Below are 19,925 nucleotides of genomic sequence, written 5' to 3' on the forward strand. Positions count from 1 at the left end.
TGTTTCCTATTTTTCTTCCCAATTATGTCCTAACTTATTACTCAATAATTCTATTTTACCCTTTAACTTTTTTTTCTATTTTAACTCCAAATCTCCAACCTATAACCTACTTTATTTGTTTCCATAACTTCTACCGCCAACGTTAAAGGTATTTTACTGCCTTCTGTATGATTTTTTTCTCCTAATTTGCTTTTAACTCAATTCTAATTAGTTGTGTTCCTTTGTTTTGTCTTCTTCGGTCTTGCTCCTATGTTCTGCTTTCTTAAGGTGTTTTGTCTTCTTCTATTTTGTTTTTTAAACTAATTTTTATGCATAATTTTTTATAAATTTAATATTTAAACAATTGAAAGTATTTTAGTAAACTTATCAGTTACAATACGATACAGTCAAACCAAACAACAAAATATTATTTAACAATAACAAACAATACAAATCTATCCAAACATTGAATTCATAAAACGATACAATACAATACAATACATTATAAAACGATAAGGAACAATGATCCATACAGACTGTAAGAGCATGAAGCACTATATGCAAAATTGTCTTCTGTATACTCAACAAAATTACAGAATCTGACAATCGTTCAGGTAACCATTTCATGATGATGAAAACTACGTAAATGTTTGGCTCTCCGGATCTGCAACGTTATATCTTTGAAGTGAGTAGACTAGAACGATTGGCACATAAGATTAGACCCTCCCTATCGGGTAAAAAAATGATAGCTCTCCGAGCAACTGTCAAAGAGGGATACTTTAGGGAAGTATAGAATTTGTATTTACAAGATTCATAGTCAGCTGTACAAAATGTTATCCATCCTACAGCTACTGATGTTGCAAATAACCTGCCTCTTTTTTGGCAAAATTGCAAGGACAGGACACTATGCTGCTACTGCTGTTGCATTTTCATCTTCAGGATCTGCATCGGCTGCCGAGATCAATGAGGCAGACTGAATCTTTCCGGCATGCTCAAGACGCATCAAAATTACTCCTCTGGAGAGTGGAAAAAGTAAGAATATATTAAGATCAAGTAACAGCTGAGCTATAGTTCAGAATCCAAATGTACTACATTGTATGTGCCATTCCCCATAATACAGTCATTTTATTCTATTGAAAAAAGTTATTCAACAGAATACAGTCACATCGAAAGTTAAGTGCGGCTCAGAGCTATTTAATGAGATCTACTTTAGTTCCATTTATGAAACAGAGAACATATAATCCTTCCCTAGCCCCTCTATGCTGCATCTTGTTTCTCTTCCATTAGATATAAGGGAAAACAGAAAACAAACGTACCACAGAGCTAATTTCTAGTTGCTTGTTACTAATGCAGTTTAGCTGATGACAACAACAACCCAGTGTCTTCCCACAAGTGGGATTTGGGGCGGGAGATGAAATATTCAAATCTCCAGTTATATATATATATATATATATATATATATATATATATATATGCGCTGAGCACAGCATATCATTATGTCTTAGACCAAAGCATTGTGCCTACTTTTATACATTGAATCAAGTTCTATTCACAGATATATGTCTTTTGAGTTGAATCCTTAGTTGGATCTCTTCATATTTCTTCCTTCTATTTATCTCCTTTTTCTTTTTCATAAGGTTTCCATCTTCCTATCCTACTGCAGCAATTGTTACTACTATTATCATCAAACTGTAAAGCTTAGAAATTTGCTGTTCTTTTTCGCTTTCGTAGATAGAATTGCTGAGGATCTTCTGATTCTTTTTCTCTCGTTTTCCTTCTTTCCTGGGGATTTTTACTTTAACTCAACTGCTCACTGATATGCAACGACCAAGTCTTTACTATTTTCTGGGCAACATCTTGCAAATTTCTTTAGCTTCTAATCAACCAAAAGGTTCGACTTGACAACTTTTTTTTTTTTTTTGAGAAAAGAGTTCTCCACTGCCATTGACACCATCAAATGCTCCATCACAATCTTCATCTAAAAGTCAGAAACCTAAGCCTGTTAAACCCTGTAGTTACCAATGGTCTAAAACCTTACTCACTATTCATGTTCCTGATATATTTCACTGACGGATATGTTCTAAAATCTTATTCATTATTCATGTCCTTGGTATTTTAGTGATAAGTATGACAGTAACCACTAAACCCCTAATTCTCAATCACTGCTTTGTGGATGAATATGATCATGTTCATTTGTCAAAACGAAAAATGAACACAGCTCATGATATCTTTTTGTTTGTCTTCTCATTTTCCATTTTTTCAACTTCTTTCGAGCCCAAAATGGTGAAAGGGTAAGATGCCATGGGGTTTTCCCTCCTGAAGTTCTTTAAGATATTATTAGCTTTTCTCCCTTTTTCCCTAAAGTAGCCTCCTTTAGCATTTTCTAGTTACCCAATTTACTTCAGTTTCTACACCCCCCCCCCCGGTTTACCTAGTCAATTGAGTAACTTCTTCGTTTCAAGCATGCCAACTGACCCAAGCTTCTAACCTACTTGATCTTGAGCTTTGCCAGAGCTCAAGAAGGTATCAAACTATATCCCTATGTAAGAACAACAAGACTCCTGCAACAATGATAAATAGATCTTTTAGCCAATAGGCTCCAATAAAAAGGTATCAACTTTCAAAAAATGCAGAAATTGGTATTACTTGAAAACCGAACCTATTGCACTGCACACCAAAGAAGAAAAAATGTTACAACGCAATGACATACCTCGCATACCGGGACTGTATAGAGATGTCCCGAACTTTTATGCGATTCACAGTTCCACTCTGGCTCACAAGAACAACTTGCTCGTCACTCTCACCATCTTCTGCTTAAAGCATTTCAATTATGTATTGTTACCAGAATTTCCGAAGTCCATGTCAGTAGTTAAAACATTCAAACCATGCAGAACATAAAGGTTATGGTACCTCCTAAAGAGAATCCAACTACGAATACTGCTGCCAGGCGATCTTCAGATGAAAACTGAATAAATGCATCGGAAGTATTAGTTGACTAAAGCTGGACAAAGATAATAAGAGCTAACATCCCTCTTCTCTGAAGGGAGGACGGGCAGCGATGAGGATTTTTATATTTGTTTATACTTTGGCTTATAGAATGATGGTGTACCTTGTAACCAATTAAACCGACTCTATTCAAAGGTGATGTGCGGAATCTGCTAACTGGAACTCGCTTCCCACAACCACTTTCCGACACAAACAGCAGCCATGGGCCTTTCATGCTCCTACGTCTGGTACACGAAATATCAGAGATAAAGAGAGAGTTACAAACAAATAAAAAAATAACAGAAAAATAAGACAGGCTTTCAAATTCATTTATGCAAGACATATTGGTATAAGAATAATCATTTTTGGGGAGCCGATGGTATTCAAATAAGCAGCCTTAGAGGGCAAAATCATTAAAAATGAGGGTCTCTCAAGCTAGCATAAAGTTGACTGAGTGCTGTAATCTAGGTTGAGACATACGCGAAAAGCATAGGAAAGTAAGCACAAGGCACAAGTAAAGCGTGAGCTTTAGAAAACAAAGGCACTAATGATGAAAAATAAATAAATATACGTATAATGCAAAAAATAGCTATAAACAAATAACAATTACTGAGAAAGATAAATTTTTTTTTAAAATTTATAGGTAAGTGAATTATATGATGTAAAAAGCAGGTCAATCAAGCTAAAAACCACTTCAAATATCTTATTCAAATGTGAAGGTGTAGTTTTCTAGTGACTAGTTTTAAAACAAAATTTCTAATTATTTATACGTAATCAGAAATAGATCATTTCTATTATTAACAATTAATATATCATTTAAAAACTAGAGTTACTGTCTAGTGCCGTTTATTCACAATGAGTATATCATTTGCCAACTAGATTTATTGTCTAGTGCCTCCCTCTTAAAGACAAGTCCATGGGTGATGACGCAAATGCTTGGGTACCACAGCAAAGTGCCAAGCAAGGCGAAGCAGCCTACCTGATTTTCATCTAACTTCAGGGCTTAACTGGTCTCAAGAAGGCCTTAAGAAACAATCAAAACAACTACGATACACAGAGTGATGGATGAGAGATTACTGTCGTTGATTAACTTCCAAGGTCTTGTCCAGTTCCTTCTGCAAAGCATCTGGTATAATGTCCATGCTAGCCACTTTATCCCCCTCTTTTAGTCTCATGGCAACAGAGCCTCTAGTATTTCTTCCAAGTGCTCTTATCTGAGCAGAAATTTAACGGTAAAAGAAGGAAAATAAATTATCAGAAGAATAAGAATAGCTCCAGTAACACAAGTAGATGCAAAAAAAAAAGGGCACTAACAATTTACCTACTTCATTATGGAAATAACTACATAACACAATTAGAAAGTGCACACATATAATTGAACATATACTCAGGTCAGCACTTACCTGAATAGCTGAACATATATTTGTTCATCCAAATCCAAAAGCAAAAAAAAAAAAAAACGAAAAAGAAAAAAGGAAACCAGAGATCTGAAGCCAACTACAAAACAAGTTCTAAACAAGTTCTGGAATGATAACTGGTTAGGACATGGTCCTCTCAAAGAACTTTTTCCTAACTTTTTCAGCATTGCAACATCGCCTACATCAACTTTAGACAATGCCTGGGGTCAGCAAGGATGGAATGTTACTTTTAGAAGGGCATTGAATGATTGGGAATTAGAGAGGGTTGTGGATCTATTTAATATCCTGGAACGTTTCCAAGGTCTTGGAGAAACTGAAGATAAACTCTGTTGGAACCTTTGCATGAGTGGGAATTTTACGGTCAAATCCGCATACTCTATAATTGCTGGTTCAAACCAACAGTTAGAACAATGGCCCTGGAGGTATATATGGAAAGTAAAGGCACCTTTCAAGGTGGTATGCTTTTCATGGTTAGTTGCAAGAAAGGCTTGTCTAACCCAAGAGAACTTGAGAAGAAGAGGTTTTCAGCTATGCTCTAGATGCCTATTATGTGGTTCAGCTATAGAAACTAATAGCCACTTGTTTCTTCATTGTCCTTTTACTGACAAACTGTGGCAGCTATTTCTTAATATTGAGGGCCTTAAATGGAGCATGCCAGCTAACACCTGTGAACTGTTGAAGTGTTGGAATTATGATGGGGATATAGTGAAACAGAAGAAATGGTGGCGATTGGTTCCTGCGTGCATATGGTGGACAGTCTGGAAGGAGAGAAATTTAAGAACTTTTGAAGACAGAAGCAGTTCTTTACAGGAAATCAAGATGAAGTGTTTACTATTGTTTCATTTCTGGTGTAAAGAAAGTTATGTTGAGGAGGCAGAATCTTTAGTAGACCTGATAGGTGCACTGTAATCCTAGGTTGTCATAGCTGGTTTTTGTTCCTTGTAAATATGGCTTGGCACCGCCCTAGTGCTGTTTATTTTTAATATACATGTTACCATTATCAAAAAATATGTAATCCCTCATTTATCAGATATTTATCTTCTATCTTCCATGAGAAGAACGCAAACTTTCTACATTCTTTGAAACCCGTAAAGACAGCACAGACAAAGCAAGCTGCTAAGTGGCAGAGCTTTAGCTGGTAGATTGAATAATCTCTCACTTGAAGTTGCGTATTTATCTCATCTGTTTAAGCACAAAAACTGCAGACATGTAAGTGAGATAATCTCTCTCTCCAGATTAAGTAACGCCCAGTTTGCTGATTAGCATTGAGGTGCAAAAATTACTTGATTCAGATCTTGTAATCGAATCTTATGCCAAGAATAAACTTGTTTCTGCATGTAGCCAAGCTCCCATTCTTTTTTGCATTTTGGCAGAGCAACACAAGAACCACTAAATGACACTGAAAATAAGGCACCCATGAAAGTAAAGAACAAGAGAATTTACATTTGCACAAGGCGTCAAAATAACCATTCCATTTTGTGAAGCCATCGCAACAAAATCATTATTTGAGCAACATTTCACCCATTTTAGTTCATCACCTGGGACCTGTCAAATGGAAGCATCAAGCCTGAGCTAGCTTTGGAACCAACAATGCAAATTCAAGGGAAAGAAAGGGCTGACTAACCAATTGAATCGCAATTATTCCTGTACACCTGATAGACGCAAAGTAGTTCAACGATACTTTTTTTATATATCCATTCACAGTAAGCATCACAAGATACTGATCTCCCGCAAATTCGCTCACAGGAATAATAGAAGTTATTCTCTCGCCATCAGACAAGGACAATATCTGGATCACGGGAAAGAATGAGTAACTAGAAATGAAGGCAACAGGCCAAGCTCTCTGTAGATGGCAATATAGTACCTGGACCAGAGGAGTGCCAGCAGCAGTTCGGCTGCATTCAGGGATCTTGTAAGCCGGAGAAGAATACACAGTACCTTTATCGCTGCCAATTAGAATAAAAACAAATATTGAAATAAGAACATCCGCATGCTCAATGGCAAAGTCACCCCCTTACACAAAACTGAATAAAATATATCGAGGGCTTACAATGATGTAAATAATGAGATAATATAACGGGATTGTCAGGATGCAATCAGCTCACACAAAGTTACCTCTTCCATAAATAAAAGATGGGAAAGCAAAAATAATCGGGAAAAACATTCTATATTTTCTCAATGTCTCAGCATATGGCAGTATGTTGAAATAATCTGAGTCAACGTAGAAAAAAAAGTGATCCCAAGTTTACCTAAAATAGAGAACTTTGTCGTGTGCCCGGCAGACAAGGAAATCAGACATCGCATCATTTACTCTCAATTTACCAACTGATTTACCAATTGTCCCGCGATTTTGTAGATTAAATGTGTCAGGTTTCATCCGTTTAACATAACCCTTCTCACTAATTGCCTGGAATAAAGGAGCAATGAAAATTTAAAAGAAAAAGGAAGGAAAAATGAAACGCAAAATTTTGATACCTAGAAAGCGCATATTACCAGTAACATTTCTTCATTCGGAATTACGTCTATATCTTCAAGCTCACCGCTGTCTGTATCCTCTAACATTGAACGCCTTGGAGTGAAGAACTTGTTCTTGATTTCAATTGCTTCTTCTTCAATCAACTGGTTGTTCATGTTGCAGAAATCAGAAAAGCAAGTAGGCTAATGTCAAATGACAAAGTAATAGATGTATCACTACATTATATCAGAATGCCATTGTTAAGAAGGTGAACAATCAGAACAAGGTAACAGATGTATAACTACAATATATCAGAATGTCATTGTCAGGAGGTGAACAATCAGAATACCAGCGTACTGCCTACAGAAGCCAGTCACCACCACCACCACCCCCCCCCAAACCAAAAAAAAAGGTGCAGTAACAGGTTGCTTCTACGGTGTACTATCTAAGTTGGGTATCTCCATTAGATTAGTTTTTTAAAAAAATTGTTGATGAGAGAAACAAACACAAAGTTGAGTTGTGGAATAATAACGGTACAATAATAACCAACATATTGACAAACATTTGGCGATCGAATCCTTAAAGAAGAAAAACTAGCAATATGATGATATATATAACAAATTGGTACAAGAATATTAATCCGGATCTAAGCTTGAGAAGATGAAGAAAAAATAGGAAAAGGTTCTTAAGAGGCTACCTGGAGTATTTGCTTCTTACTAGACAAAAGTTCCTCTAACTTGGAAATTTGTGTTCTCAAAGATTTCCCCTCCTCGACAAATTTATTTCTCTGCATTACCCATACAGAAAAGCACAATGTTCAGAGAGAGTTCAAGAAGCTAAAACACCCACCAAACTTTAAAATGAGCGCACCATGCCATACCTCAAGTGCAGTAAGCCTTCTCAGGCTTATGTCCAGTATAGCTTCAGCTTGTTTTTCAGACAATTCAAATTCTGCAGGTGAAGTTGATAAGAAATGGAATTGGCAATGTTTTCCTACTAGTTATTTTATCAGTAAAATATAAAATACTATTTGAAAAATAGAAGGTCAAGGCTAATGCAGTTTCCAACACAAATATGAGCAGGCAATAATGTAAAATCAAGCAACATTTAGGTATAAGTGAGTAGTTGTGCTACCTTTTCTCAAACTAGCAGCCGCGAGCGCATTGCTTGATGCTTTTCTGATTGTATTGATGACCTCATCCAAATTATCAAGCCCAACTATGATACCCTTAAGACACAAAAGTGGATGGAGAGAAGGGGGGGGGTGAGAGGAGGGGATATCAGCAGCTTTATTCATAAACTCAACATATTTCACTTGAGCTATGCCCCAGAACTTTCAAAAGAGAAAAGAAATCCTAATTACAAATATACCTTATGTACATAAAAAAAAAGAAGAGAGATGCATAGAATCATAGATGACTTGATGAATACACGACATACCTATTTATACATGTCAAACACAAACTCATATGACATTTGTCTGATATAGGACAATATCTAACCTAACTCCTTCAATCTTCTAATATTCTGATCCAAGCATTAAAGGTTTACACTTTACTTCTAACATGCTTGCTAAAAACTGTCGGAAAATTGCCGTAGTTGTTCTTATTACAGACAAATGCTTAACGAGAATCTCGATTTAAAAAAAATTATTGCCAAAATCTCGCAGGAAATTTGTTGCCGGAACAGAGATCAGGAAGAGGCAGTATCACGAAAACTGTCATGGAAATTAAGAGTTGTGGTGCCAAAACAGTATTCAGAAATAGGAGTATATCTTTGAAAACGGTCAAGGGAAAAGGAAACGGCCACATGGAAGGAAATTACGAGCTAAAAAATGACGGCCAACTAAGTAGCGTAAGGCTGCTTGCCAGTAGGCAGAAGCTATTAAGGTCTATTTTAAGATTGTAAAGGATTTGATACCATGTATATAAATTAGAAAGGAAAATTAACATATAGATAAAATGGTGAATACAAGACACGCCAATTTGTCGGTGTCAAACGCAAGACTCACCATTTTATTTGCTTAATTTGAGACAATATCTAACTTAAAAACTTGCCCCAGGGCTTTGGTCTGATGGTAAGACCGCAACTTGTGATGTGTGGGTTAGGCAGGTGCATGTCATGGATTCGAACCCAACCACAGATAAAAAGACTGGTATTTAAGTAGAGAAGGGTAGAGAGACGGGCCCATTATCCATTGAATTTTGAACCGTGGGTCACTGGTCCTCGGGGATTTCGTTGTTATAAAAAAAAATCTAATTTTATATTCTAGTTCTGACATTCTAAGACAACTGATAAGAAAAAGCATTCTACGACTAATAATTTTTTCTTATTTTGAGAATAATAAAAGTATTCTAAGACAAAAATTCTTCTAACACACCTCAACAATATGGTTTCTTTCTTGTGCTTGTGAAAGTTTAAATTTCGCGCGCCTTTCAACAACAGAGCATCTGAAATCCAAAAATGCCTGCAAGATACAAAAAGGTATAACAATTCGGTGCCTGATGAATGCATATCAAAGATAAACCTTGATGGAGAAGTGTGACAAACACCAAATAAATAACACCAAGATATCAGAAGACGTGATTTAGGTGAAATATATCAATTTTAGACGTAAAAAAAGGAAACAAAAAGAGAAACTAGAAGGTGATTACAGAAAAAGCAAAACTACCAATAATGCTTAAGCATAGTATTTAATGGAAATTGAAAAATACATATACAGAGTATTCGTCATATAGAAACAATTTGTCACCTGAAGTAGTTCCTTTAACCCCATCAGCTTTGGTTGACCATTAAGAATACTGAAAAAAAAGTTTGAGTGATAACTAGTTAGTTAGAGGTATGATAACAATTGTGGATATGGCATGAGAGCAATGTAAAATTCATTACACCAAGCAACATATGGAGAGTACTAAATTAGACATAAAAGAGCTTTCTAAGCCTCCTAAGTAGAAAAAACAGCACCTGGAAATGATCCAAGGCCCATTGTATTGGAAAATTATAAAGCCAATGCACCAGCAATACACATCTTACTATTTAATAATGTCAATAAAAAATGTCAATTTTGGAAACTCGGTTGCAACCTTACTTCATTTCTTGTGCCAAAGTGCCATTAATAGTCTATAAGCTTAATTATAAAATGGCATCATCAATTCTATTGCCTATAGAGGACAAATAAATACAAGTACAGTGAATACTGGACTATTCAAATACCATGACCAATCCACATGGTCTCAAGCTGCAACATTAAATAATTACATTATAATCCCAAATTCCTATAGATTTACCGAATCATAAATTTTGAGCTGAAAGTACGGTCATATAGTTAAATAGAGGTAAAAATTAGAACTTCCAAACTCCAAAATCTAGTTCCTTTTACTCATGGAGAGAAGCTTTCAACCATGCAAGTATTTCAAGAGAAAAAAAGATGATAAACTTCTAATTGAAGAATAAAATGTTGGAAGGCCATTATTCTTCTTGATAAAGAGATAACAGCTGGAGACCGAAGATGCATCTTGCAATAGATCGCAGTCAATCAGTACTCCAAAACCTTCGGGGAACAAACTAAAAATTGTCTGGTCTCCTGTTCAATCAACTTTGACAACAGATGTCAGGCATGGAAAAGAAATTTCAAACAGAAAGCATAAGATTCTAGAGCGAAAACAGAAATCAAGAGGCACAAAGCTATTACTATATTTCTTCAAGAACAAAACTTCCAATGCTTCTGATATAGATATCAGAGAACTGTGGGGCAGTCTATGTACAAAGTAGGTCTCTAGCATACAATTGATTACTGCAGGGGTTAACCTTGTGATGTGGTAACAGAGTGATCCAGAAGTCGGAGTTTCCTTCTTTTGCAAACAAAGTCTATAGCTCCCAAAAGGGGTTGATAATCACTTACCCAACCATGTTGCAACTAAAACTGGATTGCAGAGCAGTAAGACGGTAAAGATTGTTCAATACGATGGCTGGATCTGACCCTCGCTTAAGCTGGAAAACATTAAGCAAAGCTAACGACCAATCAGTGCTTAACTTTGATGGGTTTAGAAGAACGCATGCAATCATTGCCAATGAGCCATGGAATACGATAAAATTGATAAATTTTGAACAGGGAACATCAATTATTTCACTACCTCAATGACTATACGCATTCCAGATCGATCACTCTCATCACGGATATCACTTACTCCTTCCAAAATCTGGAAAGAAAGGGAATCAAAACATCAGGTGCTGTGATTCAACTCTTGACCAAAGCAAGATATTGAAGACAACAAAATTCAGAGATCAAACTTCAGAAAATAGGAACAACATAGAAGAATCAGTATATATCAAGTGGAGATGGTGTGGATTTTGATATACATCAAGTGTAGATGGCATGTGTATTCCGCAAAAAGAAGAAAAAAATCTGCTTCATAGAGAAATCTGCACTCCTCAAAAGATTATAGATTCTGTTCTCCATTAGAAGCCACATCTGAGAGTGAGGGCACTTCTCCAAACATAGGATCCTATCACCGACGGAGCTCCTTTACTCCAGAAAAAATGAAAGCAGCACCAGCTACTACAAAGCTTATTCATGTTCTGTGGACTGTCCACTGTAAAAATGGACCCATGGTGCTAATCATATGAAAATGTAACCATTAGGTGCTTTAGCATCCCAGAAAGCCTTCAATGGAATTTCTCTTCAATCATTTCTGCAGAAAGCTGATAAAACATCTAAACTTGAACTTACTGTTGGCTGTTCTGTCCCTTCCATCTTCAAATATCCCTTCACCCAGTCAATAGTTGCATACAATTACAGCATAGGAATTGATTGCCAACTTTAGGCTTTTGGCGCTTCAGGTTAACTCCCTGGTCAGAACTGTATTTTTGTGTAAATGGAGCTAACCAATCTCTTTTGTAATGATTTACATCTTCTTGATGCCAACAATATAACACCTTACTTCATCAAAACAATTACAGCATAGGAATTCCCTGCCAAAACTTCCAATTTACTAATCCTAATCGCCCCTTAAATCCCAGAATTCTTAACACATTATCTGCACACTCCCGGAGCACCTCATTAAAAGAACAGTTTCACATATAAATGTACTAGGCAGTGGAAAACGTGGGATGGAAGAAGACTATATAAGCACAATAAGTGGCATCTAGGTGACCACGTAACCCCCTTCGTAGTATCATTGTAGGCAGGGCAGCAAGCATCGTCTCAGCAGGCCTAAATTCTGGGTGAAGGTTAGTTGTTTGAACCTTCGTCTATTTGTATCAATTTTCTAGTCACAAATAACACAATCAAGGCCATTTTGTTTTAATTTAAGGCAGAATAGCCTGATAGACACCTGTACTTGTTTGATTTTGACATACGGGCCCCCGCTACTCCAAGAAGTTTCAACCAGACACTTCGTGGAGTAGGGGGGGCCAAGATGTTTTGACCAAGTTCCTCTACACAATCAACTCCTGTTTTGACCAAGTTCAGGTGACTGATTGAAACTTCGTGGAGTAGGGGGTCCGAGATGTCAAAACCGAACAAGTACAGGTGTCTATCAGGCTATTCTGCCTAAATTAAATAACCAAATATATTCAAAAGGAGCAAAAGGGTATCAACACAATAAGGGTGCATAAGAAAAACACAACAGAACTTTTTTTCCTGAAAGAAGGGTTCAGACACTTGATAATATATGCTACTCCAGGGGTAAAGTACATTATTGAGTGTCTGTTCACTTCATCCAGAAGGAGCCTGGCATTTAAGTGGGAGCAGGCAGTGGTGGCAATGAGATAGGTCACTCAGCAGAATAACATATTGAGTATTTTAATAAGAGAAAGTTATAATGGCAGGCAGACTCTCCGAAATTTCAAACATGTGGACAAACAGGGTTTGGACTAACTCACAAGGAACTTGCTACTCATCAGAAAGGTACCTTATTTTCCACAAGATCAGCAATTTTCTCGACAAGGGAGGCTTTGTTTGTTTGATAAGGAACCTGTTTCAATTATAAATCAAATATTAACACAGATTAAAATTCGAAGAGTAATCTACTTCTAAATCAAAATACTGAAAGGGCAGAGATAGGAACCTCTTGGATGATTATTGCAGCACGTTTCGTCTTGGAATCAAGTAATTCAATATCAGTCTTCCCCCTAATTACTACTCGGCCCCTTCCAGTCCTATATGCCTCCAGAATTCTGTAAAAATGATGAAACTTATCAAAAAAAATTACAAATAAAGAGGCAGTGTAAAGAAAAACAAAAACAAAATTTTATCTCAGAGAGGATGCATTTTTAGGAGGGGGATGAGAAAAAAACTAATTTTCAGTAGATATTAGTGTCCAGTTGTTAGAATTCTCTCTTTCCGTATGAGTTTATCTCCAGAAATTTCCCAAAGAAAACAAATTTCCAGCCAAAATTTGAGAAAAGGGAAAGAATCAAGCTGCCAGTGCCACTAAACATACGTGATTTGTGTGCATTCTGAAATGGAGGAAGAAAGATATACTCGACACAGGAGCTGCAAGTATCACATACTTGCTCCAGGCTCACTGAACTTACTCCGGTAGGGCAGAACAGAAGAGGTAAAGGTGGGTGCTTAGTTCTAGGTATATTAGTCATCATTGTTCAATCTTGCATAAATCAAAGACCATACACTTTATTTTGACAGGGCTCTTAACCTTCCAAATGGAAGGGGATAAGAGAAAGTCTCTAGGAAGATAGACTCCCACAAAACATGAAAAAACACAATTTCATGGAAACGCGCCGCAAGCCTTTCGAACCAAAGAGGAGAGCAATCAGGTAAAATTCTATCACGAGCTCAAAAAAGGATCCGCATCTCAAAAGTAGCTCGCTACCAAAACATGGAAAAGCAGCGGGAGCGCCATGCACAAATCGACTCATATAAACTAAGAATTTTGAACAAGGGACTGCCATATAAATAACCTTTTTTTATGAGTACAATTTAGGCTCCTCCTTCCACTGCGTAGCAGCGCAATTACCAAACCAATGGCTTCCCAGACAAGAAAAGGTGTATCGCCCTAATTGGCCTATTTGAGGATAAAACTTGTTTTAACGCTTTTAAAGGCATAGGGAAGCATTAAAGCATCTTGCTAGCTGAATAATGTTTTAAACTAGATCACACCACAGCCAATCATAAATTGTTAAAGAAAAAATAAAAGCCAGATGGTAAAACTGAATCCTTTTTTGGCCCCCAGGGCCTAGCTCAAGTGGCAAAGGGTGGTGGATTTGTGTCTTAGGTTATAGGTTCAAGCCCCCACACCATGCAAAGCAAAGCCTGATATTTAAGTGGAGAAGAGTAGAGGGGCGGGCCCATTATCCACCGAGTTTTGAAGGCTGCGGTTGGTCCAAAGGATCGGCCCCAGACGGATTTCTCGGTCATCAAAAAAAAAACTGAATCCATTTTTGGCAGTGCATGCCACAAATTTATCATCTTCTATTATATGGCATACTAAAAACCAGAAATTGGATACATTAAATTTATCATCTTCTATTATATGGCATACTAAAGACCAGAGATTGGATACATCTAAGAGCCATTTATACATTACATACATCAGTGATGTAGCTACCCTATGCCAAAGGTGGTCAAGCGCACACCCATCGCCGAAAAATTATATTGTGTATACAAGTTAAATACTACTTTACATGGTTATATATTAAAGGAATCGCAGATGTTTTGATGGCATTTCAACTCCTAGCTGTTCACTGAAATCCAAGTGTTTGATGAATCTTTTCAGTTGGAGTAATTTAGCCCCCCCTGTAAATGATGCAATTTCCCTTGTAGATTTCATTAGTTCTCTTACTTTAGTTTAACAAACAAGTTGTTTGATCTTTGGATTTAGCTCCCTGCTTCAATTGTTGTTTTTGTACTCAGGAGCTAGTCCAAACTTTTTTGTAATTATATGCATCTTCTTGATGCCATCAATATAACACCTTACTTCATCAAAAAACAAATATCTTGAACACCCTTAACACAATTAAGTGAGGCAGTCTAGCGGTTAAGAGTGTTCAAAGTGATGTGTTATGCACGAGTTCAAAATTCTTGCCCATTTTATTTGCCAAAACTAAATGGAGATCACCATATGTGGTCTATTTGATTCTTTTTTAATCTAAAAAATTTCCTAATAAAATAACTCTTAAAATTTAAAATTTCTGAAGAAATAAACAGCTATTCTTAAAAGTAACTTTTTAACTAAAAGTTATTTCTTAAATAAATTTTAATTTAAAATGTCAAGATCTACAAAAATTTATTCAACAAAAGCTCTTTACAAACTACAAATCCCCTCGACTCTAACTTTTGGTTTTATGCTTACTTTTATAAGTAAATTTCTAATGTTATCTTTTGTTTATTTTATTTTAATTTATAAAATTATAGTTCTATTAAAAGTATTTTTATTGTTTAGCTAAATGTGGCGTAGTTTGATCTAAAAAATTTGATACACCACCCATCGACAAAAAAATTATTGAATTCTTCAATATTTCATCACCCTTGATGAAATTCCTGGCTACGCCACTGACATACATGCATCCTATGTGTCATCTGTGCTTTCCAACAAAAAATAAGTCACACGACAGACACCACATTCAGAAGGCAAGAGTTACAGGATTTTCTAGAAAACTGCCTCAGGAAAGAAATTTAAGAAGTAAGCTCATCCCCAAGTACAACAACAAACACTTCTTTCCTGTTTGGGCACAAATATGCACACTGAGGGAGCCATTGCGTCTAAGACTCTATGTTATGTTCTCTTCAATCTTTACGAGCGAGTGGAAGTGGGAAAGAGTAAGAAACAGGAGCTAAGAAAACCTACCCAATGTTGCCCATAATTATTCCACCAGTTGGGAAGTCAGGTCCAGGCATGTACTCCAACAGTTCTTGCAGCTAGATAAGAAACAAGAGCAGTCATCACAACCTTTTTGCAATTAAGCATATGAAAACTGTGGTTCATAAACGATGGCCTAAAACTGGGAGATGATTCAATTTCAGCAGTCAACCAAAGCTCCCAATAGGTGTGGGCGTATGGCACATGAAATAGAGAACTTAGAAACTATTTGAATAACAAGGGTTTACATGTTAATATAAGTACAAGTGTATACTTGAAAAACAGACAACAAATATGTGCACAATCCTCCTTTTCTACAGGAAAATAAAATTCACACATGAAGTACGTGGGAGAACAAGAAATCCAAATGTATGAAATCAGAATCTTTACCGCAAGCCCGTATAGAGGTTGCATTTTAGCATTTGACACCAAGATCATTGCAAAAGAAACAATAGATTGTGAAGTAACTGACTATAGTTATAACACAAAAGCCAAACATGGAAACTGCTATAAAATTGGTATAAGAGCAGGAAACAAACATTTGGAATATTTATATTCTCTCCTCTTCATTTCTTCAATGCAAAGAAAAGCAATCAATGATTTCACATAAAATGTAAGGAGGCAAGAGATATATTCATAAGCATGTCTTAAGAGACAAATGTCTACCGTGGCTTCTGGATTATGAATCAGTGCAGATAGTGCATCAACAAGCTCCCCAAGATTATGGGGGGGAATATTGGTAGCCATGCCAACCTGAAAACAGCAGAATATAAATAAAACTCATCATATTTAGAAATATTTCTGATATTATTTGCCCTAATATGGAGCATAAAAAGCTACTAATTAGTTAGTAACAGAGTCAAATGGGTCACCGCAATCCCGGAAGCACCGTTTAACAACAAGTTTGGAACACGAGCAGGAAGCAACGATGGTTCTTTCTGAGAGTTGTCGAAATTTGGGACAAAATCTACCTGCAACACATCAAATATAATGTAAAGAACCTAAGACAGAGCTTCCATCCAGTTGTAACTTATTACAAATTTTAATTTAAAGGAGGGAAACTGACTGTATTCTGCTCCAGGTCTGCTAATAGCATGGACTCAGTGAGTGCCTGAGAGGAATAATGATGAGCTTAATATATTGCTTAAATAATGTTAAATAAATTATACAGACAGCAATAAACTTAGCCGTATAGGACACCCTTCAGGTACTATTCTTTACCCAAAAGGAATTTATATCAATAACTTACCCATAATCAAAAAGGTTAGCAATAATGTGATCAAGACTAGGATTTGTTTCAGATAAAGATTCTTTTGATAAAAAAATAAGCAGGTCATGAACAACAGTTTCACTATGACATAAGGACAACTACAACATCCTTACATAAAACAGAACAATAGAGACAGATACCAATGTCATGACAAAACTTGCATGTGAACTTCTTGCTCATTTAACTGAACTTATCAAAAATTATGACAATTCTGAATGGTGATAACACCTACATATCTGATTAGATTCAAGAAAGGATAGAAGATACTAGTTATTATAGTTCTCCGCAATCAACACAAACTATATTAATCACATTCATACTGGTAGCCTTAGGATTTGAACCTGCGCACTTGTTAAGACGCAACAGTTTCCAAATGGACAATGCACTCAAAGATTCAGAAAACACAGAAAGGCTGGGTTTAACCTACTTCCAGTCGACATTCAGTATACCGCATAGCCGCAGGAGGATCTGCATCAATTGAACCAAAGTTTCCATGCCCTCGAATAAGTGGAGACCGCAAGGAAAAATCCTGGAAAATATAATATCATGAAAAGGTTACAGAATAACTAAATAGTACCCAGTAGCCAAGCACACTGCAAAATTCAGCGCGGAAAGAATTCAGACCAATTTAACTACTCAACGATCAGAATTGGATCTGGCCCTAGAGTTTGATAACAAGTTCTATGACAAACTCGTGATCTAGATACTTGGCGCTCGTAAAGCTTTTTAGTTCTGCTGTTTCATTTTTAGTGAGAACCCCCAAAACAAAGTTACTAAGAGACTTTTTCCAGCCAGCTCAAAATAAAGCTTTCTTGACAGGGAACTACCTTTTTACAGGAGGGGCTAAAGCAGTTTGTCACTCATTTCTCAAAATTTATAAACACATATCCATCACCAGAGATAAATCTATGTAGTAACTTTTTGGAATCACCTGAATTCTTTCCCTGCCAATGATTCTCTACAACTCATGAATTTTTCTCAAGAGTTTCCTTTAAAAACTTACAGCAGGCAGAGATGAGCTTCGAGCCTGTGATTCTCACAAGATATAAGTTCTTTGATATCTCTGTTACCACATTTAGGAACGATGCGACATAAATGGAAGTACTTATTTTGGTTCTACTCCTGTTATTCTCCTGCAGGGACCATCTATTTGCTAACAACTCGTACTTGAAAGCAGTTAGAAAAGTGCCATACTGAATCATAAAACTACTGACATTGACAGCCCTTTTGTAAGTGTTAATCCTTTGATATTACCTGGGCCATTCGAACCAAGGAATCATAGACTGCAGTGTCTCCATGGGGATGAAACTTGCCAAGCACCTAAAAATGAGAGGAAACACAATAATATACTTGCAATACATATGGCACAAGAATACTCGCAGCAGATAATCATTATTTTATCACGTAGGTGTAGGAGAAAACAAAGATGGGCTACAACCTCTCCAACAACTCTTGCACATTTCTTATATGGTTTCTTGGAAGAAATCCCTAATTCATGCATCGCGTATCTGCAGCCAAAATACCAATAACTTTTACAAATCCAATACAGATTCAAACGATAAGTAGAGCAGATATAATATAAGGCAAAGAAATCTCTACCAAAATGTTAACCTCTGGTGCACATTTTCAAATTAAAAATTAGTTCTACAACACTCGGTCTTGATAAAAGTGAATCAGATGGCATACTAGGCTATTTAATCTTTCTTTTTCTTCTTTCTTCTTTCTTTTTTTTGTGGGGGGGGGGGGGTAATAAGAGTAAAAGTTTATAAATAGTAGCAAAATGGGTCAGATGTAAAGGAAAATCTATTATAACTATTTAGAATTAGTAACACGCAGTCGTGACTTGCAATTTAATTACATAATCTGAGACATTAACCAACTGCCTAAGTCTTAGTGGGTAGAGATACTCACTACATGGATTTGTGGGAAATAATAGATATCCGGTGGAATATCATGTGAAGAAGTCTACGCGTAAAACATTTTAACCATCATTGGCATTTTCTTAATTTACGCTGCAATATTCTATGTGTAAAACATTTCTATCTATTATGTGTTTTGCAATGCTAATTCAGAGTTTTTTGGACAGAAGGTCCAATTAATTTGATTATGTAGATTATGAAGACTAAACTTTTCTCCCAAATATCCTATTGCTCCCTCTATCCTAATAAAACTATTGCAGCTTTTAATGTAATGTATGCTTGATATAGCCGTGATAATCACAAAAAAGAATAAGCAATAGTGACTAGCAATTCAGCCTTATTTTTTCCATGCCTCCAATTCAGCTTTAACACCAATATCCCTTGGGTTACTTCCCATTTAACCACGCAGTTCTCAACTAAGAAAAACTTACAGTATTCGCCTGTGCACCGGCTTCAACCCGTCCCTGACGTCGGGCAAAGCGCGACCGAGCAGCACTGACATGGCATAAGACATGTATGCCTCGGTAGCCTCCTTGTGGAGCTCGGTAAGTACAACTCTCTCGCCTCCATTTCCGCCCTCATTTTCGCCTCTGTCTGTCAGAATAACACTCCCATTGCCTTCATCCCCAACCTCCTCCTCCTTCCGCCGAGCACTCACCGGTCGGAGCTGCTTCCTTGGCGGCGGAGTGACCGAGGAAAGTAACCGGAGCTCAGACGAGGTTTTCCGAAGTCCCGAGAAGCGGGATGGTGTTGCAGTGAAAGTGAAGTGGTGGTGGTAGCAGCGCAGTAGACGGATTCCGGTGGAAAAAGCCATGGGATTGGATTGTGTTAATAGGGTTTGAGGTTTAAGAGTGTGTAGTTTCATGCCATAGAAGCTGAAGAAGCTCAGCTATGTTGGGGGAAAAGCGAAGTTATCGGAAACTTTGTCGGATTGAAGTGCTAAAACCCTAGTGATTTTGGAGGAGGGGTTTAATTGCGCGCCAAGATTTTGCTTAGTGGCACGTGAGAGGGCGTATCTCCTGGCTCCAGAGCCTATCTCTAATGGCTCTTTGCCCAATATCGGGTTTCACCCCAAATTCA

General features: G+C 36.8%; 1 protein-coding gene across 1 annotated transcript; it reads right to left on the reverse strand.

Moving 5' to 3' along the window:
• Positions 1-435: 435 nt before the first annotated feature.
• On the reverse strand, positions 436-19,912 carry LOC104236074 (DNA gyrase subunit A, chloroplastic/mitochondrial). The gene is made up of 27 exons (XM_009789931.2): positions 19,277-19,912; positions 18,365-18,434; positions 18,181-18,246; positions 17,354-17,455; positions 16,723-16,767; positions 16,529-16,627; positions 16,323-16,409; positions 15,645-15,715; positions 12,906-13,014; positions 12,750-12,812; positions 10,971-11,036; positions 10,739-10,827; positions 9,590-9,638; positions 9,218-9,304; positions 7,972-8,065; positions 7,718-7,788; positions 7,535-7,624; positions 6,876-7,001; positions 6,632-6,789; positions 6,247-6,328; positions 6,007-6,171; positions 5,826-5,927; positions 4,042-4,178; positions 3,089-3,209; positions 2,890-2,944; positions 2,690-2,789; positions 436-995 (listed from the first exon to the last, which is right to left on the reverse strand). Exons 1-27 carry the CDS (start codon positions 19,708-19,710, stop codon positions 884-886), a joined length of 2,850 nt encoding a protein of 949 aa, XP_009788233.1. The 5' UTR covers positions 19,711-19,912; the 3' UTR covers positions 436-883.
• Positions 19,913-19,925: the final 13 nt, after the last annotated feature.

This window comes from Nicotiana sylvestris, chromosome 1, assembly GCF_000393655.2.
Source record: "Nicotiana sylvestris chromosome 1, ASM39365v2, whole genome shotgun sequence".
In the NCBI taxonomy this organism is placed as follows: Eukaryota; Viridiplantae; Streptophyta; class Magnoliopsida; order Solanales; family Solanaceae; genus Nicotiana; species Nicotiana sylvestris.

What these genes read in the sequence shown, in the direction of transcription:
- LOC104236074 (XM_009789931.2), bottom strand. Translation starts at nt 19,710, where the DNA reads ATGAAACTACACACTCTTAAACCTCAAACCCTATTAACACAATCCAAT. An exon ending in CCTTGGTTCGAATGGCCCAG is followed by an intron (nt 17,456 to 18,180) that starts GTAATATCAAAG and finishes TATATTTTCCAG; the next exon opens with GATTTTTCCTTGCGGTCTCC. An exon ending in GGTTAAAGGAACTACTTCAG is followed by an intron (nt 9,305 to 9,589) that starts GTGACAAATTGT and finishes TGTATCTTGCAG; the next exon opens with GCATTTTTGGATTTCAGATG.